The sequence below is a fragment of the Macrobrachium nipponense genome, chromosome 25 (genome assembly GCF_015104395.2).
Source record: "Macrobrachium nipponense isolate FS-2020 chromosome 25, ASM1510439v2, whole genome shotgun sequence".
Taxonomy (NCBI): Eukaryota; Metazoa; Arthropoda; class Malacostraca; order Decapoda; family Palaemonidae; genus Macrobrachium; species Macrobrachium nipponense.
In genome coordinates, this window is record NC_087214.1 from 41596649 (window position 1) to 41618052 (window position 21404).

At 38.8% G+C, this 21404-nt stretch overlaps 1 protein-coding gene and 1 long non-coding RNA gene across 3 annotated transcripts in view; one reads left to right on the plus strand and one right to left on the minus strand.

The window, feature by feature from the left end:
• Positions 1-20381, minus strand: part of LOC135199398 (uncharacterized) — a 25366-nt gene extending 4985 nt beyond the window's left edge. The window contains exons 1-4 of one of the 2 annotated variants that reach the window (XM_064227392.1): positions 20137-20381; positions 10026-11192; positions 6613-6760; positions 4003-4161 (exon numbers count right to left, since the gene is read on the minus strand). In XM_064227392.1, coding sequence (XP_064083462.1) covers positions 4003-4161; positions 6613-6760; positions 10026-10149 — 431 coding nt within the window. In that variant the 5' untranslated portion in view covers positions 10150-11192; positions 20137-20381. The remainder of the gene's footprint in view (positions 1-4002; positions 4162-6612; positions 6761-10025; positions 11193-20136) is intronic. The other variant, XM_064227391.1, reaches the window with a different exon arrangement.
• Positions 1-21404, plus strand: part of LOC135199406 (uncharacterized) — a 277650-nt gene that overhangs the window by 220806 nt on the left and 35440 nt on the right. The gene's annotated exons all lie outside the window — the stretch shown is intronic.

Here is a 21404-nt window from a genome sequence, read left to right on the forward strand (position 1 = left end):
TGAGTGATACTTTCTTCTTGACTTTGTCAATCAACGTCACGTCTGGTCTGTTTGCACGTATCACCCTATCCGTTCTGATACCATAGTCCCAGAGGATCTTTGCCTGATCGTTTTCAATCACTCCTTCAGGTTGGTGCTCGTACCACTTATTACTGCAAGGTAGCTGATGTTTCTTGCACAGGCTCCAGTGGAGGGCTTTTGCCACTGAATCATGCCTCTTTTTGTACTGGTTCTGTGCAAGTGCCGGGCATTCACTTGCTATGTGGTTTATGGTTTCATTTTTCGTATTGCACTTCCTACATATGGGAGAGATGTTATTTCCGTCTATCATACTTTGAACATATCTGGTTCTTAGGGCCTGATCTTGTGCCGCTGTTATCATTCCTTCAGTTTCCTTCTTTAGCTCTCCCCTCTGTAGCCATTGCCAATTGTCATCGCTGGCTAGTTCTTTAGTCTGTCTCATGTATTGTCCGTGCATTGGTTTGTTGTGCCATTCCTCTGTTCTTTCTGTCTTTCTCCTGTCTCTGTATATTTCTGGGTCTTCGTCTACTTTTATTAGTCCCTCTTCCCATGCACTCTTTAGCCACTCGTCTTCACTGGTTTTCAGATATTGCCCCAGTGCTCTGTTTTCGATGTTGACGCAGTCCTCTATACTTAGTAGTCCTCTCCCTCCTTCCTTTCGTGTTATGTATAGTCTGTCCGTATTTGCTCTTGGGTGTAGTGCTTTGTGTATTGTCATTTGTTTCTGGTTTTCTGATCTATGCTGCGGAGTTCTGCCTTCGTCCATTCCACTATTCCTGCGCTGTATCTGATTACTGGCACTGCCCATGTATTTATGGCTTTTATCATATTTCCGGCGTTGAGTTTTGACTTGAGTATCGCCTTGAGTCTCTGCATATATTCTTTCCTGATCGTGTCCTTCATCTCTTGGTGTTTTATATCTCCTCCTTCCATTATTCCCAGGTATTTGTATCCTGTCTCATCTATGTGTTTGATGTTGCTCCCATCTGGTAGCTTTATCCCTTCAGTTCTCGTTACTTTGCCTTTTTTGTATGTTGACTAAGGCGCATTTTTCTATTCCAAACTCCATCCTGATGTCCCCAGATACAATCCTTACAGTCTGGATTAGGGTATCTATTTCCTTGATGCTCTTACCATACAGCTTGATGTCGTCCATGAACATCAGATGGTTGATTTTGTTGCCTCTTTTCTTGAGTTGGTACCCGGCATCCATCTTCTGTAGTACTTTTGTCATGGGAATCATGGCTACTACGAAGAGTAGTGGGGACAGTGAGTCGCCCTGGAAGATCCCTCTCCTGATATTAACCTCTGCTAGTCTTTTTCCAGAGCTTGTAAGTATTGTATTCCAGTTGCGCATTGTATTTTTGAGGAAGCTGATGGTATTTTCCTCTGCCCCATATATTTTCAGGCATTCTATTAGCCATGTGTGTGGTATCATGTCGAAGGCTTTCTTATAGTCTATCCATGCCATGCTTAGGTTGGTTTTCCTTCTCCTACTGTTCTTCATTACCATTTTGTCTATGAGGAGCTGGTCTTTTGTGCCCCTACACTTCCTTCTGCAGCCTTTCTGTTGGTGCGGGATGGTGTTTGTCTCCTCTAGGTAGTTGTATAGCCTTTCACTGATGATACCTGTTAGTAACTTCCACATTATTGGTAGGCAGGTGATAGGCCTGTAGTTACTGGCTATATTTCCCTTACTCTTGTCTTTTTGTACTAAGGATGTTCTTCCTGTGGTCATCCATTTGGGTGCTTGGTGATTTGAGATACAATGCTGGAGTTGTTCTGCTATTCGTGGGTGTAGGGCCTTGAAGTTTTTGAGCCAGTATCCATGGACTTCATCGGGACCTGGGGCTTTCCAGTTTCGCATTTTCTTTAGTTGGTATCTGACTGTGTCTGTCGTGATGTCTGTGAATCTTTGTTTTATTCTCCCTGTTTCTTCTTCCTTGACTTCCTGGAGCCATGTTGCATGTTTGTTGTGTGATACCGGATTGCTCCATATGTTTTCCCAGAGTCTCTTACTTGATTCGGCTTCAGGAATTTCTCGGGTGGTTGTCTTCCCCTCTTAGTTGGCTGTATAGTCTTTTCTGGTTGGTTCCGAATAGTTTGTTCTGTTGGTATCCCTTATTCCTGTTCATGTACCGTTGGATCTTGTGTGCTTTGGCCTTAAGCCTCTGTTTTACATCTTCTATTGTGTTGTTTAGTCCCCTCTCTTGTACTTTGTATTTCTCGTTGAGTTCCTCCCTTGTTTTCTTGCTTCTTAGCCTTTTTTCTGCCATCTCTTTCAGTTTACTCAAGTCAGATCTCATCACCATGATTTGCTTTTCCAGGCGCCTTTTCCAAGGAGGTTGCTGTTTTGGTTTCTGTTGGGTTGGTTGTGACGGTGGTGTTGGTGTTCGAATCCCCATCAGTTCTGCTACTAATCTTGCTCCTGCATATGTCAAGTTATTTGTTTCTGTGATACTGGTGGTGTGTATTAGGCCCATTATTATTATTATTATTATTTTATTATTATTATTATTATTATTATTATTATTATTATATTATTATTATTATTCGTGTCATAAAAAATATACAACTATATAGTAAATTATATTGATATGTAAAATGCATAGTAATATACTTTAGTATAATATTTTTACTATATATTTGTGGATTTTAATTTCGCACTTTTTCCACTAGATTATGAATTGCCTAGAGATATTATTATTATTATCTTATTGTTAATTATTATTATTATTAATTATTATTAATTATTCTTATTATTATTATTATTATTTATTATTATTGTTATTATTATGATTATTATTATTATTATTATTTATTATTATTATTATTATTGTTATTATTATTATTATTATTATTATTATTATTGTAGATTTTGAGAAGTTTTCTGCAAAAGGATTTCATCCACGATTTAACAGTTAATGTAATGACGTATTGTGTGGCCTGTAAAAGGAGAAGTACACATACTATACACACACACACACACACACACACACACACACATATATATATATATATATATATATATATATATATATATAGATAAATAGATAGATAGATACACACACTATTATATATATATATATATATATATATATATATATATATATATATATTAATGTATGTGTGCAAGTGTATACACTGCAGTAGTTCAAGGGCCTGCCTGACCCCTGACCTTTCGGAGCAGATGAACTGAAATTGACTAGAATAGCAACTAATCTTCCTCCTCTATATTGCCAGCGAAAGAAGTCTGTGCTGTATCAAGAGCATAAAAAGAAAGTTAAAATGTTTGTCAATGATCTGTTTTAATTGTCTGTGTGGTTAGCTTAGTGGAAGCATTGAAATATACTCTATGCAGATACATTCGTAACGTGACACACCAGCCAGATGTTTAACCTTCGCGAGGAATAGACTTGGTCATGAGGCGGCTTTAATGGCGATAATTTCGCCAATTTAGGGTTTATTTATTTCATTATCATCAGTTTCATCAAATTCTGTCAGACCATTCTTGAGGTTTGTTGTTAGTATTTAATATAATTTTCATGGGTATAAATACAGGCAATTTTTAGCATCTGTAGTTCTGCGTTTGGAATTTACGTAGAATAAAAGTAATAGAGAAGAAAGTAATATTTACATGATTTACTGAAGTTTAAGAAAAACTAAGAATTTATGTAGAATAAAAGTAAGAGAGAAGAGAGTAATATTTAAATGATTTACTGAAGTTTAAGAAAAACTAAGAATGTTTTAAAGTAACCTTGACTCATGATTTGCACCAAATAATTAAGGAAATGTTGAACTTTTCTGTCAAATTCAATGATCGTTGAAAATTATGATGAAAATTTAACTACTTAAAACACACTACATACTCATACATCGTAATGAGGACCATCACTACATACTCGTGTATCATACTGAGAAACATCAATGAGAAACATCACTGCATACTTGTACATCCTAACGAGAACCATTACTACATACTCGTATATGACGATGTTCTGGTCCTGGAGCATAATGGCCAGAGAGAGCCAACTTCCCGATTGACAGCTGGGGCTCAAAGTCAGGTTGTTGAGCTTGGCGCGGTCCAGAAACAGAACTCCGTCTGGGTTGATGTGGATCTTGTTCATGTTGGTGCCGTTTCTGAAATATAGAGGACTTTGGTCAGTTCTGTGGAAGGGTGTTTAAGCCGAGGGCTAAAGGAAAGGGGACAGTTTAATTGCAGTCTTTTCAGTGGAAGGTTTTGTGTTCAAAGGCATAACGAACTCATCTTGGAGGAGAGGACACAGTTGTCATTCTAGCCTTTCCTGTGGACGGCATTTTATTCAGAGGACTTCCTGGAGAAGTAGTTGCAGTCTTCTGTGGACGGCTCTTTTGTTTAAAGCCTAAAGGACTTCATCTAGTAGATGACACAGTTGTAATTCTAGTCTCTTCCTGTGGAAGGCAACTTATTCAAAGGCTAAAGGACCTCGTTTAGGAGAAGATACTGTCGTATTTATAGGTTTTCCTGTGGACTTTGCTTTGTTCATTGAACAGAGGACACAATTTAATTGCAGTATATCCTGTGGAAGGCCAATTATTCAAAGGCTACAGGACCTCATCTAGAAGAAGACTGTTGTATTTGTTACCTGCACTGATAGTAATTAGTTAGGGTTCAACGGATTATGTCGCGAACAGATTAGAATGTGTAACAGAACAGTCGTGAGTGTTATGGAAAAGCTTCAAGATATCATCAAATACTTTTGGTGGTTGAATGCCACAAGTTTACATAGCGAACTATTGTCAAGCCTGAAAGGTGAGAGGTCATGTGATCGTGACATCAGATATGTGTCTGTTCGTGCGCCAAATAGGGCGTGTTCATGGAAGCTTCTACAACAATTTAGTGAGTGTCTGTGTACGAATACCAGGGCTTCTTAGGGTGTAATATAATGTGTTGCGGGCGGAAAGCAGCTATTCAAGATAGAGAGAGTTACATGGAAGATCTAGTGGGAAAGTGCAGAAGATCCGTCAAAAAGGTGGTAATAGTGACTTTGGTAAACCGTTGAACATTTACAGATGCCCAGAGAGAAGTCGAAGTGCAGTGAAAAATATTTTCTAATTACATTTTCATTTTATGTCTAACCATTTTTATTTTATTTCTGATAATTGTGGTTTCTTTTCACAGATGGATTCGGATTGTCACTACATAAAATTAATTCTCTGACTGCTATTTTAGTTTTGGGAAAATGGTGATTTAATCTGATAAGTTTTTATGAGGTGATAGTGTGAGACAATTCTTTTATCGAGATGACTATTCAAGGAGTAATTGTGTTTCATGTTTTTGGGATTTCCAGTTCAATTTCATTTTTGTTTATGTTACTTTATTTTGGGGAAATAGACTATTTTTGTATCTCAGAGTTTGGTTTTAGCCTAGATCTAATAACTTGGTTTAGCAGCAGAGTTGCCAGTTCATGGTGGACGCCGAGGTAGGTTACGCTACCAGGTTATGATTTCTCTCACTTTATTAGACCGGGTCAGTTAGACCCTTGTAGCATATTGCTAGTTATTTCTGTGGACGGCCCTTCGTACAGAGGCTATAGGATTTCATCTAGAAGGAGAGGACGCAGTTGAATTGCAGTCTTTCCTGTGGAAGAGTGTTGAAGTTAAGGGCTGAAGGACCTCGAAGGAATCTCAGAGGAGGGGACACTTTTGTCATTCTTGTCTGTCCTGTGGACAGCCTTTTGTTCAAAGGCTTAGTCTTTTTCTGTGGAAGGCTGTCTATTCAAAGGGTAAGGTACTTTATCTAGAAAGAGAGGACACAATTTAATAGCAGTGTTTCCTATTGAAGGACATTTATTCAAAGGCTAAGGGACTTCTTCTCAAAAGATGTCGTGGCAGAAGTAACTATGGCATCACTCTTCAGGGCATATACTCACCTAACGGCTAACAGTTATTCCATGTAGTTCATAACCTCAGTTATCCTGTACTTTAAACGTAACACTGAATTGTAATAAGACTTATTACAAAACGCATCCCATCTGAAATAGTGTCATTGTAGAAAATAATTATGATAAAGGAGCTGCTAAGTGGGTGTCTGTTCAATTAAGGTATTACTTTATTCCTTTGGACTTCTAGAATGTTTGGGAACTCTGTACACTCCCGAGTCATCCTAAATCTTCCAGTTGGCCCATAAAAGTCACTAAACCCTAAGAAATCAAGCACTGTTATGGCTAGCTTTAACCTTAAATAAAGTCAAAACTACTGAGGCTAGAGGGCTGCAATTTGGTACGTTTGATGACTGGAGGGTGGATGATCAGCATATCAATTGGGATTTCCAATTCAAATTCTTTTTTGTTTATGTTAGTTTGGTTTTAGCCTCGATATCATAACTTGGTTTAGCAGCTGAGTTGCCAGTTCATGGTGGATGCCAAGGTAGGTTACGTTACCAAGTTATGATTTCCCTCCTTTTATTAGCCTCAGTAGATTTCAAGATCAGAGGGCGGACAAGAAAAGTGCGGATGGACAGACAAACAGCCACCTCAATAGTTTTCTTTTACAGAAAACTAAGAATGAAAGGTGGTAACATCAACCTACTCAGGCTGCTGCCAGACTTACTGAGTATCCTCCCGTAGGATTACATGGATGTCCTTGGGGTAGTGCCCCTCTTCCCTGTTGTAGAAGGACACCGTCAGGAGGCTGTGGACGGAGATGAGTGGCGACTTGAAGTACTTAGTGTGTCCTTTCAGTTCGTATATGCGACAATCTGTCGGAAAAGACAAGTTTCATTAGTAGTTTGCGAATCAAACGTGGTCAGATTTTGAAGCTTCATGCACCGCTGGAGAGCTAGACTGTGGAACGGTCTCACTACTGAGGAGGAGGAGGTCGTGCAGTTGGAACCTCCTCTAAAGGGAACCTCCTCGAAAGTTCAAGCAAAGATTCAGTGCTTCATCACTACCCTGAAGCAAGTCCCCTTGTATTTTAATAATCTACTTACGTTTTTATCTTTATTAATTTGCTCATTTATTTATTTCTTTTTTAATACGTGGTAATTCTTTCTGTATTTCTATTATTTTCTGGTACTCCTCTGGTACGTCTTTCAAATGAACACCATAATATTCTTTGGAAGGTGGAATTTCAAGTCAATGGTCCTTGTGGTGGCCTTGTTCCATGTGAATAGGGTTCATCCTCGGAATAATAATAATAATAATAATAATAATAATAATAATAATAATAATAATAATAATAATAATAATAATAATAATAATCCCAAGAGCATATACGGGCAGACTATACATAACACGAAAGGAAGGAGGGAGAGGACTACTAAGTATAGAGGACTGCGTCAACATCGAGAACTGAGCACTGGGGCAATATATGAAGACCAGTGAAGACGAGTGGCTCAAGAGTGCATGGGAAGAAGGACTGATAAAAGTAGACGAAGACCCAGAAATATACAGAGACAAGAGAAAGACAAGCAGAACAGAGGAATGGCATAACAAACCAATGCACGGACAATACATGAGACAGACTAAAGAACTAGCCAGCAATGACACGTGGCAATGGTTATTGAGGAGAGAGCTCAAGAAGGAAACTGAAGGAATGATAACATCGGCACAAGATCAGGCCCTAAGAACCAGATATGTCCAAAGAACGATAGATGGAAATAACATCTCTCCCATATGTAGGAAGTGCAATACGAAAAATGAAACCATAAACCACATAGCAAGCGAATGTCCGGCACTTGCCACAGAACCAGTACAAAAAGAGGCATGATTCCGTGGCAAAAGCCCTCCACTGGAGCCTGTGCAAGAAACATCAGCTACCTTGCAGTAATAAGTGGTACGAACGCCAACCTGAGGGAGTGATAGAAAACGATCAGGCAAAGATCCTCTGGGACTATGGTATCAGAACAGATAGGGTGATACGTGCAAATAGACCAGACGTGACGTTGATTGACAAAATCAAGAAGAAAGTGTCACTCCTGGATGTCGCAATACCATGGGACACCAGAGTTGAAGAGAAAGAGAGGGAAAAAATGGATAAGTATCAAGATCTGAAAAATAGAAATAAGAAGGATATGGGATATGCCAGTGGAAATTGTACCCATAATCATAGGAACACTAGGCACGAATCCAAGATCCCTGAAAAGGAATCTAAAAAAACTAGAGGCTGAAGTAGCTCCAGGACTCATGCAGAAGAGTGTGATCCTAGAAACGGCACACATAGTAAGAAAAGTGATGGACTCCTAAGGAGGCAGGATGCAACCTGGATAAATACCACCCAGTCGAATTAGAGGACTGTGATAGAGCAAAAAAAAAAAAAAAAAAAAAAATGATAATAATCATGCCTTTCTTAAGAGGTTGCGGGGTTGGGGTTAGTCTTCATGGCGAAGCAGCAACCCCAAATTGGGTTGAAAAGTTTAGAATTTTGAGCTGAACCTCATCAAGACTCGAATTATGTTTTCTTTTTTGAATTCCTGATTAATACTCTCTGGGGAGTTATTGGAACTGCAGACATAAAGATACGATATAATTATTATTATTATTATTATTATTATTTTATTTATTTTTTTTTTTTTTGCTCTATCACAGTCCTCCAATTCGACTGGGTGGTATTTATAGTGTGGGGTTCCGGGTTGCATCCTGCCTCCTTAGGAGTCCATCACTTTTCTTACTATGTGCGCCGTTTCTAGGATCACACTCTTCTGCATGAGTCCTGGAGCTACTTCAGCCTCTAGTTTTTTCAGATTCCTTTTCAGGGATCTTGGGATCGTGCCTAGTGTTCCTATGATTATGGGTACAATTTCCACTGGTATATCCCATATCCTTCTTATTTCTATTTTCAGATCTTAATACTTATCCATTTTTTCCCTCTCTTTCTCTTCAATTCTGGTGTCCCATGGTATTGCGACACCAATGAGTGATACTTTCTTCTTGATTTTGTCAATCAACGTCACGTCTGGTCTATTTGCACGTATCACCCTATCTGTTCTGATACCATAGTCCCAGAGGATCTTTGCCTGATCGTTTTCTATCACTTCTTCAGGTTGGTGTTCGTACCACTTATTACATGAAGGTAGCTGGTGTTTCTTGCACAGGCTCCAGTGGAGGGCTTTTGCTACTGAATCATGCCTCTTTTTGTACTGGTTCTGTGGCAAGTGCCGGACATTCGCTTGCTATGTGGTTTATGGTTTCATTTTTCGTATTGCACTTCCTACATATGGGAGAGATGTTATTTCCATCTATCGTTCTTTGGACATATCTGGTTCTTAGGGCCTGATCTTGTTCCGCTGTTATCATTCCTTCTTCTTCTTCTTCTTCTTCTTCTTCTTCTTCTTCTTCTTCTTCTCATTATTATTATTATTATTATTATTATTATTATTATTATTATTATTATTATTATTATTATTATTATTATTATTACCCCCTTTGGGAGTTCAACTGTTATCATGGTAAGTCACTAGTCAGCTGATTAACTCTTGAAAGGGTTGATATTATTATTATTATTATTATTATTATTATTATTATTATTATTATTATTATTATTATTATTATTATTATTATTATTATTATTATAACAAACATTTTATGAAACAAGACTAATTTACCATTCACTTGCAAAGTAGACTTTTCAGACGAAAGAAACAGAAATATGATGAGCAAAAATATTTTTAAAATTTTGCAGCAATGAAGAAAATGTTACAAAAGCGGTTAAAGTAAAAATTTATATAAAAGTTATTTCCGTAAGGGGTTATTGCCGTCTGTAGGCACTATTACTTAAGGTTATTTGCAGCCCCTAGCTGCAACCATTTTACTGTACCTTCGTTCATATTCTCTTTCTTCCATCGCACTTGACAGCCTCTCCTAGTGCAACTACAAATGTTTTCTTCCTGTTACATCTTTCAGACCTTTTGAATGTCAGTTTCCGTTTCATAGGTCCCAGCGCTAATTAGCCTCTGGCCTGAATTCTGTATTCTGTGCTCTATAAGATTTATATATTGAAAATGTGTAAATATCCACCATCTTTACCTTGAGCGAATTCCTCGAATGCTGCTGTTATTCTGCCCAAAGTGAGGACTGTCCAAGTCCCCACCATTAACAGTAGTAGTGGCGTACACGTTGCCATGGTAACGGTTCCTGCGTCTTCCCGCATCAGCTGATCGACTCACCAGCATTAGTAGTAGTAACGTGGAGTCATTTTTTGTAGGTCAGCCCACCTCGTCTGCATTCTTGTCATCTCCGTGTTTATTGTTGTCTCCCCGTGATTTTTGTTGTTGTGGTTCGTTTGCTCCCTTTTATTTGTTTGTTCTGACGTTGTTCTTACGCTGCTCTTGAGGTAATCCTCCGGGTTGTTCACCGTAATCTTTCATTGCTGGATTTATTTGTAGTGAATTGTGGGTTAATGACTAATAATCGTTAATATTACGTAGCCATTTTTTCCCAGAATGTATCGCCCACGAAACAACACTCTTATGTTTAGTATAAATACACAACAACACTGCTTATGTTCACGGCATCTATTGCACGAGAAACAACACTCTATGTTCTCAGAATGTATTGCATGATGAACAACACTTTGTTCACAGAATGTATTGCACAAGCAACAGCAGAATGATATGCACGTGAAACAACACCGTTTGTGTTTACAAAGTGTATTGCACAAAAAACAACACTCGTTTATGTTTGCATAATGTGTTGCACGAGACAGAGCGATCTATTGTGTTCTAGGAACATATTGCAGAAGAAACAGCATTCTATATGTTTTCAGAATGAATCGCATGAAAAACAACACTCATTTATGTTCTCAGAATGAATTAAATGAGAAATAACACTCATTTATGTTCTCAGAATATATTGTATAAGACTCAACATTTTTATATTCTGAGAATGTATTGCACGAGAAACAACACAACACTTATATTTTCAGATACTATTGCATAAAAAACAAACAGTGAAACAACTGATTAGACTGATTTTTACAGGTGTCTTGTTCATAGAAATATTACTTTTTGTGAAGAGCGAAGACTAGGAATGCTTTGTACCAGATTGGAATACTAGTTCCAGATATCAAGATGTATCGACTATTCGATCATTTCACCTTGAAGCTCTGGAATTCCTTCTCTTCCCTGGTGTTCAGGAGGACGAAAGGATAGATTTCTTTCTTTGGTGCTTAGGTCCCTCAAGATGTTCTCTTTCCTGTGGGGAGAAAATAATAGGAAATTAGCAAACACACACACACACACACAAAGAAAAACTAACTATAGACCCCTAAAGTCTGTTGCAAGTTTGCTTATGGTCTTAGGAGGTTATGAAATGCATTCTTGGTTACCTATCCAACTACTGACCAGGCCTAGTGATGATCCACTTTACAAATCGTGAAGGCAAAGACTTTGTTTTTTACACAAATTGTTGTCATGATGATTTATGATGATTCAGGGTGAATTGTGCAATTAGGAAGTGCAACAGGCTTGAAAGTGTCAGAATTATGACTTATCATTTAAGGTTACCCATCCGGCTACTGAACAGACCTAGTTAGTGATAGCCAGCTTGAAAGCCCAAAATGTAATTGAAAGGGATGTCCAAAAGGTGATTCATCACGTGAGGTTCCCCATCCAACTACTGAACAGGCCTAGTTACGGAAGGTGAGCTTAATGTCAAGGCTGCGATGTTTTGTTTATACGGAGCTATGATGACGATTCCTGACGATCAGCGATGATTTATGCAAGCGGGAAATCCGAGAGTTACTCGAGAGAAGAGTCAGAAAGATGAGTCAGCCACTGAACAAGCCTATGAAGTGTTTTTATGATGATTTCTGACGACCCGCGATGAATTCGGCCTTGCCTACTCGAAAGGTACTCGAGAGAAGTGTCCCAGTAAGCATCATGACTCAACATTGGATGAGTCTCCTTCTCGAGGGGTTTGACAAATGTCCCGTGTCGCCCTTCTGCCAAATGGAAATCCCACGACACTGGCGAGTTGTTTATTCAACGCTCGTGTGAGTAAATGGGACCGTTACTCATCTCTCTCTCATTATTCATTTCCTTTAGCTCATTATTCATCGGTTAAGTTATCCTCCTTTCTACAAAGCCATGATGAAGAGGACATGATAATCTTGCTGTCGACGGCGTGTCGAGTTTTCCTTCAAATCTAAATAATTTGCTATTACTATTATTATTATTATATTCATGCTCAGTATTGGTTCATGGATCACAGTGAGTATTATTATTATTATTATTATTATTATTATTATTATTATTATTATTATTATTATTATTATTATTCAGAAGATGAAGAACCCTATTCATAAGGAACAAGAAGTCCACCGCTCCCTCATGGGGCCACCGACTTGAAATTCAACCTTCAAAAGAATATTAGCATTCAGTAGGAAGAAGTAAGAGAAGATAAAGAGAAATACGGAAAGAAGAAGAAAGTAAAAATATATTAATAAATGAATAAAAATGTACGAAAATGCAAAGAGGTTAGTATCAAGGTAGTATAACGCACTGCATCTTCACTTAAACTTAAGAAGAATTTGCAATTAATTGCTGAAGAATTTCCAATTATTTGCACGGCTTCCTGTGGGAGACTGCGCCACAGTCCGAATTACCTGCAAGAAAAGTAAAAGCTCCTAACTTGTGTGAGGAGAAGATGGGGAGAAGAGAGCTCCTAGCCTGTGTGAGGAGAAGAGAGCTCCTAGTTTGTGTGAGGAGAAGAGAGCTCCTAGTTTGTGTGAGGAGAAGAGAGCTCCTAGTTTGTGTGAGGAGAAGAGAGCTCCTAGTTTGTGTGAGGAGAAGAGAGCTCCTATCTTGTGTAAGGAGAAGAGAGCTCCTATAGCTTGTGTGAGGAGAAGAGAGCTCCTAGCTTGTGTGAGGAGGAAAGAAGAGAGAGAATCCTAGTTTGTGTGAGGAGGAGAAAGAGAGACTCCTCTAGCTTGTTTGGTGAGGAGAAGAGAGCTCCTATAGATTTGTGTGAGGAGGAAAGGAGCTCCTAGTTTGTGTGCGGAGAAAGAGAGCTCTAGTTCTAGTTGGGGAGGAAAAAGAGAGCTCCTATAGCTTGTGTGAGGAGAAGAGAGCTCCTAGTTTGTGTGAGGAGAAGAGAGCTCCTAGGTTTGTCGTGTAGGAAGAAGAGAAGCTTCCTATCGTTGTGTAAGGAGAAGAAGAGACTCCTATAGCTTGTGTGAGGAGAAGAGAGCTCCTATCTTGTGTAAGGAGAAGAGAGCTCCTATAGCTTGTGTGAGGAGAAGAGAGCTCCTATAGCTTGTGTGAGGAGAAGAGAGCTCCTAGTTTGTGTGAGGAGAAGAGAGCTCCTAGCTTGTGTGAGGAGAAGAGAGCTCCTAGTTTTGTGAGGAGAAGAGAGCTCCTTTTAGTTTGTGGAGGAGAAAGAGAAGGCTCTAGGCTTTTGAGTGAGGAGAAGAGAGACCTCCTAGCTTGTTTGGTTGAGGAGAAGAGAGCTCCTAGCTTGTGTGAGGAGAAGAGAGCTCCTAGCTTGTGTGAGGAGAAGAGAGCTCCTAGCTTGTGTGAGGAGAAGAGAGCTCCTAGCTTGTGTGAGGAGAAGAGAGATCCTAGCTTGTGTGAGGAAAAGAGAGCTCCTAGCTTGTGTGAGGAGAAGAGAGCTCCTATAGCTTGTGTGAGGAGAAGAGAGCTCCTATAGCTTGTGTGAGGAGAAGAGAGCTCCTAGCTTGTGTGAGGGGACAGAGAGAGAACCGCTCTTAACTGCCAACGCCTCGACACAGGATTGATAAAAGGACCTCCGCAGGAAACTGATAAGGCCATCCTTTTTTGAGGCGTTCTAACCGGAGATCCTTTCTTAGACCGATTAGGTCGCGTAACAGGTGTTTGTCTAAAGGTCGTATCTATTATGGTAAGTGTCGTCAGCGCACCTCGTGTGGCGCACTGTAAGCATTACTTGATGCTCTTTGTTATGATAGTCTTCTTATTATGATTATTATTGTTAGATATTTGTAGAAATGCAATTATATTTAAATATATAAATATACATATGTATGTGTAATTATACATATATACATATATGTATACATGCATATATGAATATATACATGTAATTGTAATAGCCACAATGCCTCTTAACTTCTCAAATTCTTTGCTCTTTATTGCATGCGTTTGCCACTACAAAGACTCGAGATCCAACTTTCAGAGAAATATGAAGAAATCATGATGCCCGGTAGTGGGAAACGAACCCGCCATACCATAATCACGAATAGGTCACCTTGCCGACATGACCACGAGAAGGGCATTGCAATTACATATGTATCTGGTAAAAATGAGCAGTAGATTCTACATATTTATAAATACATATTATATAGTATGTATATGTGTGTTTATATATAAGCCAGAGATCCCAGTTAACAGTTCCCACTGGCCAAAGATTCTTATTAAAAGGAAATTTCTATTTTCTAGAGATTGCAATACTCTAGGTTCCTAAGTGCAAGAGATTCATATATATATATAATATACATATATATATATATATATATTATATATATATATATATATATATGCATATATTTCCACAGCCAAACTTACAGTTAGCTGACGCAAGAATCTCGACTCTAAACAGGATGTTTGCACAGCCAAAGTTACTTGTTTACTTGTTCGTGAGAGAGAATAGTTTCATTTCATCTCCATCTGTATCTCTTACAAGAAGAATTCTTGAGGATCGGTTCAGAGGAAGGAATTGAGCGTGTGTCTCTGTGATTAGGGGGAAACGCAGTTCTCTTTTATATTGTTTTCCTAGGAAATGTTTGTGGGGCCGATGTTTTCTTCATGCATCGACATTTCCTCCTGTGGACTTCAGTTCTCCCTTGGTGGTGTTGTTGCTCGTCTCCTGCTTTGTATTTTCTCTATTTTGTGCTGTACTCTAGACTCTATTACATGAGGCTGGGTGGTTGAGAAGTTGGGGTTGAGTATTTCTTCGATTTTGACAGATTTCACGTTGGTTGTGTCTGGTAATGGACATACATACACACACATATGTGTATGTTTATATGTATTTATAATATATATATTATATATATAGATATATAGATATTATATATATATATTGATATATATATAACACAGGGTGAAGAGGTACAGGCCAGTCTCTCGTATGTACAAGTTTATTGCCGACTTTTCACTTCTCTTGATGTATCTTGAAGGCTGGAGAAATTAATCATTTACTTTAAATGCATGAAACAAAGTCACTAATATACCACAAACGGTTGTTGTATTTTTTTCGTTCTTAAAATTAAAGCAGTATTTCATACAAGTACCATAGAATCACTAAAAGAGACAACTACCAAGTCAAGAGCTAAAAAGTGACCAAAAGAGAGAAGCAGAAAATAAACATAAGAAGATACCGACAACGAACGCACATATAGTTTTTTAGAGATAACGTTGGATGTCACGGGCGACCTAAGTCTGTCCTTCACCCTGAAAAAGAAGAAGACCGTATTGTTTGAAAATATACCTGTCCCAGATGTAGTCTGGGAACTTAGTACGGTGGATCAAGGGTCGTTTCTGCGCTCCCCAAGGAGTCAGCTTGAGGAAGGGTTGCGGACTGTTTCCAATCCTGAAGTGTTCAACATTCGTAGTCATTCACAAATTTGTGAAACTACCCGACACGAATGATTTTAAACGATTGGATCTGCTCGTCAGGACGAGGAGCTGTTGGTATTGGAGTCTATTTTAATGAAGATAACTATACCCACTCTAAATACCCAATCCTGGTCCGCCCAGTTGTTCAGAGCCTAATTACCAGTTTGTTTACTTCCCACGTTCGTTGTCGGTATCTTCTTATCTTTATTTTCTCTATTTCTCTTTTGGTTGCTTTTTAGCTCTGGCCTGTTATGTGTCTCTTTTAGTCTTACGTGTGTTTCTGTGTTATTTGTATAAAACATTGCTTTAATTTTAAGAATTGAACACAACCGTTTGAAGGTATATTAGTGACTTTGTTTTACGAATTTAAAGTAAGTGATTAATTTCTCCAGCCTTGAAGATGCATCAAGAGATGTGAAATGTCGGCAATAAACTTGTACATACGAGAGACTGACCTTCACCTCTTTACCCAGTGTTGTTTATTGGGTATGTTACCCCTGTGATTCTATATATAGTTTTATATATTATATATATATATATATATTAATATATATTTATATATATATATATATATATATATATATATATATATATATATATATATATATATATATGCATGCATCCTCATACTCTGCTGACCTATGCTAGATTCTATTATGACCTATTTTTCCCCTTGGGGAAAATAACTGCTGAGGTCAGCAAGGAAATTCCTCTACCAATAGGAAATTCGACCATTGAGACGCCTTACCTCCATTCCCAATTTTCCTTTCTGTCAAAAAACCTGTGGGAGAAACGTCAGTAGATACATATCAAAATAATGTCTGGTCTAAATCACAGGCTTATGCCACACACACACACACACACACACACACACACACACACACACACACACACACATCACAGGGAGGCAGAAACACTCCAGCAACAAATGGATTCCGCGAAGACTGTCCTCAGCTCAGTTAAGATTCATGAGGACAAACAAGCAAGCAATCCAATCCGACCAAGGGGGCAGCATTCTACTGCCTGCCTGCCTGCTTCCTCCCAGGGACAGTGCCCTTGGGCGCACGTGTGCACTTAGTATGACGTTAATTTGGCAGCTTCCTTGTGTGTGTGTGAGAGAGAGAGAGAAGGGGGGGGGAGAGAGAGAGAGAGAGTGAGAGATGCTCTTGCTCATGGCTAGGGAAAACTAATTCTTGGAAACTCTTATTGCACGAAAACATTGGTTAAGGCTCAAAGGAAGAGGTTTGTAGTGTAGGTCGTGGAAATGTGTGTGTTGTGTGTGTGTGTGTGGCGGGTGGGGGCCAATTGCCGGAATTATTGACGCTCATTAACTCGTGCTTATAACAGCTGGGTGAGAGAGAGAGAGAGAGAGAGAGAGAGAGAGAGAGAGAGAGAGAGAGATGAAAATCAAATGGATCCTTTCTTAGAAGAACGTTTCTCAATGTTTCTATTGGAGAGAGAGAGAGAGAAGAGAGAGAGAGAATCAATCTTTTCTTGGAAGAGACTTCAATGTCTCCTGTGGAAAGAGAGAGAGAGAGGGGGAGAGAGATGAAAATCAAATCAATCTCTTCTCGGAAGAGATTTTCTCAATATCTCCTGGAGAGAGAGAGAGAGAGAGAGAGAGAGAGAGAGAGAGAGAGAGAGAGAGAGAGAGAGAGAGAATTAGTTCCTGGCAGATGACAAACTGTCCTGATGAAGCCAAACAGTCCCTGAGCGAGACAGAGTGGAATGCCTCCCTGAAGGAACGAGTGTAACATGTAATTGTCCCTTGTGCATTCTTCTCAAATTTATGCTCAAAGACTCAGCTTAATGTTTATTGGAGAGAGAGAGAGAGAGAGAGAGAGAGAGAGAGAGAGAGAGAGAGAGAGAGAGAGAGAGAATTGTGTTTATGATGATTTAATGAAGAAGATGAGATAGTGTTGTAGTTAACAGTTATGAATGTATACAGTGGTTGGGAGCAAAAAATTTGTACTGATTAGGTTACAATGTGGGTTGTATATGCTTAGTTTATATAGTGTATATATACATACATACACACACACACACACACACACACACACACACACATATATATATATATATATATGTAGAGAGAGAGAGAGAGAGAGAGAGAATATACACCTTTTCTCTTAAGAAACGATAACTCCTTATCCACCCTAGATATCCCTCACTAGTTGACCATACATCAGTGACTGCTTAGGTCATCGCAAGAAACGCGACAAGTATATTTTCCCTCCCGCTGGGATCGATCTTGGAGTGTCGCTTTGTCGCGTGCTAAGTTTCGACATCCGGGAGACCATGGTTGGTATATATGTATATATTTACAGAAGTGCTCCTCCTCCCACCCACCACGCCCACGCCCACCGGGAAAAGGGAAGAGGAGGGAGAGAGATGAGAGAGAGAGAGAGAGAGAGAGAGAGAGAGAGAGAGAGAGAATGCCACCACCTAAGTGCCAGAAAGTGCCGCAGGGATGGGTGCTGCTCGAAGGAGAAATGTTGTGTAATTGTTCAATGTCTGGTAGGTAAGCGATGTCTGGTGGACTGGTTATTTATATAAAATAGTTTTATTTGTCTTTCATACTCGCTAATGTAGTTTTTAATTCTTAAAACTGTATTTTTTCAATTTACTAAAACTCCATTCTGGTGTTTTCATATAACATATTTTTGGTTATCTATCATTTTCGATGTCATACCTGTGTGTTTGTATATTTCTTTGAACATTGTGCGTGGTTTTTTCCTGTTGAATATATGTTTTTTATTCACATTTTTATTAAAACGCCTTACCGGTGTTTTTATAGATTTGTTTTTAGTTACATAAAATTGTTTAACATCTGCGTTTATTTAGATTTTGTTTTAAACTACCTGCGGTTTCGTATTTTTCCAGCTTATTTTTATTTTATGTGGTTTTATTAACTCGATACGTTTGTGTGTTTTTCTTGATTGCCTTCTTTTGGGAGTCAAATTGTATAGTTTTTTTTTTTAGTTTTCTGTGAAAGAAAACTATTGTGACGGCTTTGTTTGTCCGTCCCAAATTTTCCTTTCCGCTGTCAGATCTTGACAGCTTCCTTCGAAGGCTAGAGAGCTGAAAATTGTCATGTTGATCATCCACCCTCCAGTCATCAAACATACCAGATTGCAGCCCTCTACCCTCAGTAGTTTTTATTTTATTTGATGTCAAAGTTATCCGTGATCATGTGTCTGGCAAGGCTATGGGACAGGCCACCACCGGACCGTGGCTGAAAACTTCAGGGGCCACGGCTCATACAGCATTATACTCTGTGCAGAAAAATCGATTGCGCCGAAGGTTACTTGTTTTATTTTGAAGTCCAACTCGTCCCAAGTCAGTCTTAGGACGGAGCTGAAGTCTTCACTAAATTGGCCCCCATACCAGCTGACCTTTTGAATAAAATGTGAGAAGGTGTGTCCTGTCTGGTGCTACAAAAGGGGATGGGGATTCTCCTTGTCATCTCAGTACTAGTCCGTTTATTTAAGGATGTACTACTCGAGTACATAATACTTGAATACATATGTACAGAAATGACATATTAGGTACATCGGCTGTTCACGTTCAGGTAGCAGCGTGTACCACGAAAGTAATTATATATTGGATATTGTGTCTGTTTGTCTGTCTGTCACGCCTTTGGTTACTCATAGGGTTGTAGTTGTAAATTGTATAAGTTGACATTAACATGGTATTTATCAAAATGAACGTCAAAACTTTCACTTTTATATCAAAATACAATTCAAACTTGTAGATTTCGTCAAAAATAAACTTCAAATTTCCTCCAGAATTTATCAAAAGGAACATTAGGACTTGTCCTAGAATTTATCAGAAAGTAATTCTGAGCTCAGATTTATAAAAAAAAAAAAAAAGCATCACCATTCTTCAGAGAATTTATCAAATTTATCATACAGAAATCTAATCTCTCCCTGAATTTATCACAAAGATATTCTAAGCTTCCACTAGAATTTATGAAAAATAAAGATAAATCTCAATAGAATTTATAGGAAAGAAAATTAAAACGTTCTGTCAAGCTTATTAAAAGCTCAATGTGACTTTGAAAAGGAAGTCTTTTCAGTTAGAGAGCAGCGTAATATTATTTGTCAGCACTTTCATCAACAAACACTCGGAGACAAAATAAACTAATCCCCTTTATTTGGCATCATTTAAGGAGAATTTATTTCCAGTGTCTTCTGTTAATCTGTCACGTCTTATTTTGGCCCATTGTCCCTCAAACCAAACTCCCAAGGGCTGTTGCAAGTTTGGAAACTTTTTAAACAATGGTCAGAATGAGGCTGTGTGTTTCTATTGCGTAGAATGACTTCTGTAATTCAAACGGTAAAAGTTATTTTCGTTATGTGAGATTTATGCATAAAGTAAATTCGCCAGTTAAACCTTCAGATATTGTTTAGTTGTTTGTAAGTAAACAAGCAGCACGTCTGAGGCTGCTCCCAATTACTCACGAAGCGACATCAAAAGATGGTGATGGTGTTTACTCATACTTGAAGTAATGTGACGCGACTCCTTTACTCCCGTTTACCCACCTCATTTGTTTATTCCTTTTGTGTTTTACGAAGGCAGCTCCCGACTGCATCAATCCCAGGTTCCTCGAGTGATCAGGGATAACCCTTCAATCCCCATGACGTGCACAGAGAAACAAGAAGTCTCCTCGATGGCTGGATGTCACTCGGAATTTTGGCTGGCTCACTCACTCACTCACTCGTGCGTCTTCACAGGGCCAAGATCGACCCTTGACTGAGCTCAGTCCGTGTGTGTGTGTCACTGTGTGTGTGTGTGTGACAGTCATTTTACCCCTTATGGTCCCTCGAGGGAGGAAGGCGGGCCTAGCTGATTGGTCCTCCCAAAATTATGACGTGTTCTTGGCGTCATAAGTGATGTTATGTATGTATGTATGAATGTATGAGGCTTTTTGCATCGATGGTTCGTGTGTGTGTGTGTGTGTGTGGCTTTTCAGGAGAGAGAGAGAGAGAGAGAGAGAGAGAGAGAGAGAGAGAGAGAGAGAGAGAGAGATTTCAACAATAACAACGGAATACTGCAACAAAAGAGATTAAATTCTCTCATCCAGAGAGAGAGAGAGACAACGGAAATGTGAGATAATACAAGTAAAAATAAGATTTTGGCATTCACACACACACACACACATACACACACAGATAGTACAATAGCTGTTAGCAAAAGAGGCAAAGGCTTTGCAAATTGGTGCAAAATTCATGAGGAGAGAGAGAGAGAGAGAGAGAGAGAGAATCGCAACAGGAACTTGCAACAGGTGCTGTCTGTTTGTCCAGTCCAGGAAAAGAACTGCAGGCAGAGACTGAACGAGAACAAAGTACTCCATCGAATCAGTGTCAGCCACATCCTCCTTCGAAGCCAATTTATCCTTTTGAGAATAATTTCGTTAAAGGTCGAGAGTGTCCAGTTTGGGGCAAAAACTCGAGGGGAATTATGCACAACTTCAGGAAGTATTGATGATGATAAACATTTTTGAAAAATAATTTACATGTTAAGCCATCTTAGTCATGAGGCAATTTATCCGTTTGAGAATGATTTACCAAAGGTCGAGAGTGTCATGTTAGGGGCAAAAACGTCAGGAGAATTGTACAGAACTTTAAGAAATTTACAAAATGATAAATAACTTTTAAAAAATGATTTAGACAGTAAATCATTTTGGCCGTTCCGATATTGTGATAAACAGATGTTTATCACAATATCGGAAGAAAGTGTCAAGTAGGTTGAAGTTTGTATTGTGGTGCAACCAGTTCAATATCTGTCACATCCTGTAGGGATCCGTATG